The sequence below is a fragment of the Mandrillus leucophaeus genome, unplaced genomic scaffold, assembly GCF_000951045.1.
Source record: "Mandrillus leucophaeus isolate KB7577 unplaced genomic scaffold, Mleu.le_1.0 Scaffold69, whole genome shotgun sequence".
NCBI classification, from domain to species: Eukaryota; Metazoa; Chordata; class Mammalia; order Primates; family Cercopithecidae; genus Mandrillus; species Mandrillus leucophaeus.
In genome coordinates, this window is record NW_012107474.1 from 1,835,158 (window position 1) to 1,843,967 (window position 8,810).

Here is an 8,810-nt window from a genome sequence, read left to right on the forward strand (position 1 = left end):
CAATCCCTTTAATGAAGCAACAGTGACATAAAATTCACAAGGAGAAAGGGTGCAGAGGGAAGGGAAGAAGGAAATGTGTCTGAATCACCGTCTCAAATTGTGGTGTGAGGAACCCAGGGGGCCCCAGACCTCGCAGGCAGGGGGGTTCTGAGAGCCTTCTTCACGAGCTCATAGCCTTGTGCAGCATAATTTTCTTTATGAGCCTCAGCCACGACACAGCACGAAGGGCTGCCTGCAGAGGCAGAGAGATGTCAGCTGTGGCCGCTGAGGTCAGACATCAAAGGGACATAAAAATAGAAAACAGGGCCACTGTCCTTACTAATTTTGGAAACTATGGGTTTTCCTTACAAAAGCTGGTTTATCTCAGGACACAGAAAAAAAAATATATTTTTTGTACGCATTGGGCTTTGAAATGAATTATTAAATATTTTTAAATGTTCTTACTGTTAATTTCTTAACTAGCGTCTACCAACACCATATTAGAGGTCTCTTGACCTCAGTACTCCTGGCATTTTGGATGGGGTAACTCTGCTGTGGGGCCGGCTGTGCCCTGCGGGACTCAGCAGCCTCCCTGGTCTTTGTGCATTTGATGCAGGAGTGACTGTCTCCCGGCAGCTGCCAACCAAAAACATCTCCTGCCATCGCCAAATGTCCGCCAGACGACAAGGGGAGTCACCCCAGTTAAGGACCACAATAGTTGCAACTCAAAAGCAAAATCTCTTTGGGGTCCTCAATAATTTTTTTTTTTTGAGACAGGGTCTTGCTCTGTCACCCAGGCTAGGGTGCAGTGGGGTGATCTCAGCTCACTGCAACCTCCACCCCTGGGGCTCAGGTGATCCTCCCATCTCAGCCTCCCAAGTAGCTGGTACCAGAGGCATGTGCCACCATGCCTGGCTAATTTTTGTATTTTTTATAGAGACGGGGTTTTACCATGTTGCCCAGGCTGGTTTCAAACTTCTGAGCTCAAGTGACCCACCCACCTCGGCCTCCCAAAGTGCTGGGATTATAGGCCTGAGCCACCACACCAGGCCCTCAGTAATTTTTTAAGAGTGTAAAGAGCCCATAGGTTTGAGAATCACTGCTCTTCATACGACTACGAATGCAAAAATGTCTTTAAAATTTAGCAAACAGGGCTAACAGTGCATTAAAAAGTCAACACACACGATGACCATGTGGATCAGTTTCATGAATGCAAGGATGGTTTGCTATGAGGAAACTGACTAACAAAGTTCATCTGATTCCTTAACAAGAAGGCTTGACAGGCAACACAACAAAACTCAACCCTGGCTTCCCAGTGAAAACACTCAGCAAAGCAGCGGCCAGTACAAAATATTACACGAATTCAATGTCTGCCTCCCCTAGGAGAAGACACTCACTGAACTTCCAGTGAGGTGCTCATTCACAGGCCAGTCAGCATTTCACTCGCTGGGCAAACACCAAAGGCACCGCAGACAACACCAGGGACAAGGCAGAGCGCCCTGCAGTTAAAGGCCAGCCTCATGCATGCCCAGCGATGGAATACCCACAGTAAATATACGTTTGCAAACTGACTCCAGCCAGGACTTCACCAAAATATCATGACCATATTTGGTTTATCCTAGGACACAGGAATGGTTTACTATAGAAAACCAATTAACAGGACTATTGACACTAAGTGATAAAAGGAGAAAAGCAACAGGATGATTTGCATTTAGACTCAGGAAAAGCAGATGCTAAAGTCCATGGCCACGTACCACCGACTAAGAAAGAAGCAGGCACGAGGCCCCGTTCCTCAGGGCACTTCCTGCAGCCAGTGGCATAGGACAAGAAAAGGAGAAAGATAAAGATTGGAAAGAACAAAGCAAGCTTTCATCATTTGTACATGACACGATCATCTGCACGGAAAATCCACAAGTTCCCGGCCACGGCCAGAGCACCCCTGGCGTCCACGGGGGCTGCCTGCCTTCCTCGCCAGGTCTGCGCCATGGCCAGTGCCTTCCCCAGGAGAAATTCATCTTCACTTGGGAGGGAAGAGGAAGGGAGACAAGGCCACAATAAAAAGGAGATGTGACTCAAATGTGCCCCACCTTTTGCTTGTGTGCCAGGCTTGCCCTGTGGCCCCGGCATCATCCTCTGTCACTCTGGCAGGCTGGACTGAAGGCACACAGTGGTCCCATCCAGTTCGGGCCCACGTGTTGCCATGGACATGCCTCCTGATTCCAGTCCACATGGAAGTGACGAGAAGAACACTTACAGCAACACCCAAGTCAAGCCTGTGAGGACAACTGAGATACCTCTAGGCTCCCAGCGCCATCACGACCATGAGTCTGCAGAGTTCCACCAGGACCCCCTGACCTAAAGCCAAACCAGCACAGCAAGACATGCTGGGGCCCGGCCTGGCAGTTCCAGGGGCAGCCTTTGCTTTGAATTACATTCACCAAGAGGTAAGGGCGTGCCAGGCAGGCAGCGTCTGAGAGAAGACGCACCCACAGACACACAGCAGTCTTGTGACCAGGCATGGTCAGACGAACGTCACCGCCCCTGTGTCTGCTGCCCTGCACTTCAGATGACTGCAGGGGAGCTGCTAGCTAACGAACACAGGTGACCCGGTCAATAAAACACGCAGAAATATGCATGCATAGAGCCCTTTACCTGTGTTCCAACAGGAGGAACCCCGTGCAGGACGTTTCAGAGCACAGCGGCTCCACAGTGGAAAAGGAGTCTGCAGCCACGGAGCACCTAGGGCCTCCTTGCCACCTCGATGAACTTATGAACGCACCAGATAGACAGACAGAAACAGCAGGCAGGAGGCAAAGTCCGCCTTCCAGCGAGGCGGCATCTGGGCCAGGCGGGGTCACCCAGAAACCGGGGAGCTGTGAGAGCCAGTGTTGAAATCTTCCTGGACAGGCCTCACTGCGTGGGCCTGGACAGGCTGCTTCTGACCCTGCCCAGTCCCTCAATATAAGAGCGCAGCTCTAGGACACTTTCCAAATCGCACACACACAGTTCGAGTCTTTAAGGCACACTCCGGTTCTGGGAGACTGATGATCAGGTAACTGCTCCGAAACCATCACACAGACATAATGCATACGTGTGTGTGTCTACAGGTACCTCTTTAGAACATGCATAAAAAGGGAAGTGTTTCTTTAAATGAAGTAGATCTATGTGTAGTGAAAGTTTCCCAAGACAAGTTAAAATCAGGTTTTGCCGAGAGATGTCATGACACGTAGGTGCATTTTTGGAAACCCTGTGTGTGTATGCATGTTCTTACCTGTACTTTGTATAAACTCTAGAAGGATAAACCACAAACCACTTATAGTGGTTCCCTCCAGGAAAGAGTGGCATTTGGGATGGAGTGAAGAATGCAACTTTAATTATTTATCAGATTTGCCTCTGTGTTTACATTTCATAAGCATGTATTACTTTTATAATGAAAATGTAAACATCAAATGGAAAATTAACTTGTGTGCACATTAACCCCCAATCCTCTGTCTCTGCAGTGGCTGGAACAGTACAGCCTTGTCCTGAACACTGATTTGTTTCTTAAGAAAGAAGCTTCCCTTGCAGAATACCTGACTTCACGAGACATAGCTTGGCAGATCGAAGTCTGAGCCCTTTGCTCTCCCCTCATATATATCACACTTTAGAGCACAAAGATAATTCCTCCTCCAACGCACAGCAAAGGTGTAAGAACTGCACAGCGACCTGGAACACCCACCACCTCCAGTCCCCCGTGGGCATGTAGCACGCTTGCTTCCAGAGGGAAGGCCGGCCCTCCTCGGCCCTCCCCTCCACCTGTCCTTCACTCACTGTGTTAGGACCCTAGACTGCTGCTGGCAACACGTGCGGCCACAGCCACTGGGAGACACCTGTGGCTCCACTCCCCTCCTCCAGGGCATCTGCCACCAATCTCTGCAGCCCAGCACCCTCTCATGGGCGCAGGACCAGACTGGCACAAACCTTCGGCTGCCGTCAGGGCTGAACACGCATTCCCCAGAAAGAGGCCGGAAGCACAGAGGGAGGCCGTCTCCATCCGCCTCTGTCCTCCGTGTTCCTGAGACAGGTGTGAGTCACACCCTTCAGGCTCCCCTCGCTTGAGAACTCACGAACAGGGGGATCCCAGCCACAGGTCATGCTGTGGGTTTTAACCCAGAAAGAACAAGACACCACATACCTGCCTCACTTCCCCAGGATGCGTCCTAGGTCTCCTAAACTCCCAGCCCAGGGTGCCCTGGGGGCTGCAATGTGCCACCTGGGGGCTTACTCCTCACCCCCACCCTCTCCACAATGAGGCCTGGGCCCCCCTCCCCACCAGGCTAGCGTTCAGATAGACCCTGCAGGACGGTGGACTAACGCTCAGGACGGGGGCCCGGTGCTCCCTTACAGCTTCCCCCTGCAGCAGAGAACAAAGTCCCACCCAGTGGCTTCTCAGAGATCCACGGTCGGCCTGCAGGCCTGGGAGCCAGGCTCTCCTACAACGAGGGCAGAGTGAGGAGAGATGAGACCTGAGACAAATACGATGGAACGGCACCGTCTGGATACCTTTCGTTATCCAAGAAAGACTCAAGAACACTTTAAAATCCTCTTAAAATGTGTATGAGAAACGAGTGGCCCACCGCCGGCCAGTCCACTGCCTGCCGTGATGGGGCCGTGGACCGAGGGGCCTGCAGCTTCCAAAGAAGCCACCCCAAGTGATGTCACCAGATCGGCCCAATGGGGCCCTTGCAGCACCCAGACCCACGAGCAACCTTTCTTGAAGCTGGAAGAGTGAAGTCCCTTATCAGACAATGTTTGTTGCACAAAGAAAAAAAAATAGTAAGTAAAAATTAGAATCAACGAATGAAGTCCATTGAGCTGAGGCCCGGCCGCTCTCAGGGTTTTTCCCAGTGGCCTCCCTCTCAGGGCAGGGGTGGCTGTGATGGGGGCACATGAGGACCCGGGAGCAGAAGACGCAGGCCAACCTCGGAGCACAGACGGGCATCTGGGGGCCGTGTGAGCTGAGCCTGAACCTGTATCCTCATCTGAAAAACGCAAACAACAAGGTTCGCTCCACAGGGATGGAAGGAAATGAAATGACGAAGGACTTTTGCAGCCTGGAGCTGGCAGGCCACCACGCTGACGCAGCACCGGCTTTGGTCCTCGCCCTCGTCAGCAAGTGTCCTCTGCAATTAGCCTTTTCTTAAAGAACCCAAAGGTTTTAGGAGCTGCTGGCGTTTCAGTCCTGAACCTGGAGCTGGAGGCCATAGGTCCCTTCTCATCCTTCTAGTGCTGCCCCCACGAGCCCTGGCTCCACTCCCCCCACCCCATGCCCTCACCTGCTATCTATGCAAGAGCTGGGCTCCTGTGCCCACTTCCCAGACGGGTCACCAAGGCCCAGGAAAGTAAATGCCTTGCTGTGAATCATGCAGCAAGTCACACACTGGGCTCCACAAGCTCCCAGCCCATGTGCTCCCCCCGATCGGGACTCTTTCTCTCTGATCGAGAAGGGCCGGGGCTCAACGCACGGGTCAGGCTAGCAGGTGGCCGCGTGTGAACACGGCTGTTCCACTCATGACAGGCATTCCTTCCCCGCAGTCCTCAGCGCTGGGGGGTGACCAGCCCCAATAAGGTTACCAGCTCTGGATGTCACCAAATTCACCCCAAGCCCTGGTACTTTGTGCTTTAGGGCACAAATGAAGCTTGCCAAGTGCCTCATACATGCCTTGGAAGTCTCACTCCAGCTTTGGGACACACACACATTTTTCCCACGTAATTTAGGCTCTGAAGTGCTCAGGTCTTCCCGCACATGGAATGTCAAAGTGTCCCTGGGGAGCCTGGGCCAGCGGCCTCCTCCGAAGGCTGTCATCCCTTTGCTCTGCTGTTACAGGAACGTGCTTCCATGCGGGTGGGCACTGCTCTGTCCCCCGGGGTCTCCAGCACACCGAGCCGTGCGACGGCGACGGAGAGGCCGTGCAAACACCCGGCAGGCAAATCGACAGACGTGTGGCTTTAACGTGGTACCGGTCGGCTGGGTTTCAGGGTTTGGATGTTGTTGCTTTTTGAGTTTGCTGTTTTGTAGAAGCTCATATTTTTCACAGAGGGAATCAGATGAAACTGAAAACGCAAGCTCTAACGAAGCTTATGTGGCACGGTTTTTTTTTTGTCGTTTTCTGAGATGGAGTCTCGCTCTGTCACCCAGGCTGGAGTGCAATCTTGGCTCACTGCAAGCTCCGCCTCCCGGGTTTACGCCATTCTCCTGCCTCAGCCTCCCGAGTAGCTGGGACTACAGGTGCCCGCCGCCACACCCAGCTAATTATTTGTATTTTTAGTAGAGAGGGAGTTTCACTGTGTTAGTCAGGATGGTCTCGATCTTCTGACCTCGTGATCCGCCCGCCTTGGCCTCCCAAAGTGCTGGGATTACAGGCGTGAGTCACCACGCCAGGCATGGCACGGTTTTATAGGAAACTTTCTGTTAAAGTGTAACAGATACAGAGAAGTACATAAATCTTCAGCGTGCGGCTGGATGAAATTCCAGAGAGGATCCACTCTGACCAGCAGCACCCAGATCAAGAAACGAATCCCAACTACTTTGGGAGGCCAAGGCAAGCAGATCGCTTGAGCCCCGGAGTTCAAGACCAGCCTGGGCAGCATGGCAAAACCCGGTCTCTACAAAAAATAAAAAAGTTAGCCGGGTGTGGTGGCACATGCCCGTGGTCCCAGCTACCGGGAGGCTGAGGCAGGAGGATCCCTTCAGCCCAGGAGAACTCAAAGCTGAAGTGAGCTGAGATCGCACCACTGCACTCCAGCCTGGGAGGCAGAGTGAGACTCCGTCTCAAACAAACAAACAAACAAACAAACAAACAAAAACGGGAAGTGAAGGGAAGGGAGGGGAGGGGAGGGGAGGGGAGGGGAGGGACAGCAACAGACCCTGGCCAGCCCTTGAAGCCCCCCAGGCCTCCTTTGCCTCCTGCCAGGGCAGCTGCGCCTCCTGCTCCCCCTGCTAGGTCTGTCACTGCGCTGCACGCCTTGCACATGTGCTGACCCACTGCGCTTCTTCCACCCAGCATGTGCCTGTCGGCTCGTCCAGGCGGAGCGGGGCTGTCTCCACTCACCTCATTCCATGCTGCTCCCCTGGGCATGTACACAGCAGTGTATTCACCCAGTCCACCTCCGCAGGGCACACGGGTCTGATGAACACAGAGCCGGTGATGCCCTTGGGCCTGGCTGTGGGTTCATGTCCCAGAGCAGAGCAGCTGGGTCACAAGCCATGGGTTTGCTCCGCTTTGGAAGATATCGCCAAAGTTTTCCAAAAAGAGGTCAAGTCACAGCCACCATGAGGAACGAGCATCCCATCGCACCCCATCACGCCCCATCCCACCTCCTCACCAACTCTGGCCTTATCTGACTCGTTGGTTTTAGCCAATCCACTGACTGCGGAGTGATACAACATTTCTGGTTTTAAATGTTCATTTCTCTGATAACCAATGAAGTTGCCTTTTCAGATGTTTGTTAGATATTTGGGCACCTTTTGAGAGGTACTGGTGCAAGTCACGGGCAAATGTTTTGCTACAGATTTCGATGTTAACACTCACCAGCTTGGGCGGGGGGCTGCAGTGCAGCACCGTCTGTTTAGTTCTGCCATCTCTCCTCCCTCCCAAAAGTGATACATGCGGCGCTACCACTGACAGTCATCCAGTTTTGTGAATGTCAAGTTACTCATCCTGGAAGCTTGGTTGTAAATCTGATTCGGGTTGCTCTGCAGCCATTACTAGCCCCCAAAGACACACTGTTTCCAACCTGTCCTTCTTCCCGTTCTTTCCCCCAGACCTCGGCTGTTACAGAACCGTGATTCCCTGTCCCCAGAAAGGGGACCAAGGAGGTCAAACTGATTTCCACCTTCATCTTCTCGAAATGTCCTCTTTCTGGGAGAGGTCTGCTGATGCCTGGTGCACCTTGGCCAGTTTCTCCCCTAGAAGCAAAACCTCGTCCACAGCACAAGCCCACGTGCGCCACGTCCTGCACCTGACAGATTGGAAGCCCCCTGGCCCCCCAGCCCTTGCTGGTGGCCTTCCCACAGCCCTGTGGCCACGGCGGAAGCCCCATGCCCTCCTCTCAGCCCTGAGTACAGTCCCACAATAGCCAAAGCACACACAGAAGAGTGGGAACGCTGGGGAATGCCGTGAGAGCCGAACTGGGGGGTGCAAGACAGTGCAAGTTTCTTTTGCACAGAATAGCAATTTGCAACAATTTAACAGTTTAAACCACAGGCAAAGTATTAAATCAACAATGAGCAAACCCAGCAAGTAAACGTTTGTGAATTCAGAATGTTAGAGGAGAGCTCGGAGTGCCACAGCTGGGAGCTGCCACCGTGTCTTTACAGTATCGTTAGTAACTTTATAGTATCTGCTATCAAATAAGCGATCTTAATAAAACAATCCTGAAGAGACACTAGGCTGGGCACGGTGGCTCAAGCCTGTAATCCCAGCACTTTGGGAGGCCAAGGCGGGCGGATCACGAGGTCAAGCAATAGAGACCATCCCGGCCGACATGGTGAAACCCTGTCTCTACTAAAAATACAAAAATTAGCCGGGCGTGGTGGCGGGCGCCTGTAGACCCAGCTACTCGGGGGGCTGAGGCAGGAGAATCATTTGAACCCGGGAAGCGGAGGTTGCAGTGAGCCGAGATCATTCCACTGCACTCCAGCCTGGGCGACAGTCAGACTGTCTCAAAATAAATAAATAATAAAAAATAAAAAGAGACACTGGCCGGGCGCGGTGGCTCAAGCCTGTAATCCCAGCACTTTGGGAGGCCGAGACGGGCGGATCACGAGGTCAGGAGATCGAGACCATCCT

The 8,810-nt window shown here is 52.8% G+C and overlaps 2 protein-coding genes across 2 annotated transcripts in view; one reads left to right on the plus strand and one right to left on the minus strand.

The window, feature by feature from the left end:
* The window catches only part of AGPAT3 (1-acylglycerol-3-phosphate O-acyltransferase 3), a 106,628-nt gene that overhangs the window by 93,000 nt on the left and 4,818 nt on the right, over positions 1 to 8,810 (minus strand). The window lies entirely within an intron of this gene.
* The window catches only part of LOC105555584, an 89,728-nt gene that overhangs the window by 26,468 nt on the left and 54,450 nt on the right, over positions 1 to 8,810 (plus strand). The window contains 1 exon segment of the mRNA XM_012002603.1: positions 4,366 to 4,467. Within this exon segment, the coding sequence (XP_011857993.1) occupies positions 4,366 to 4,467 (102 nt within the window).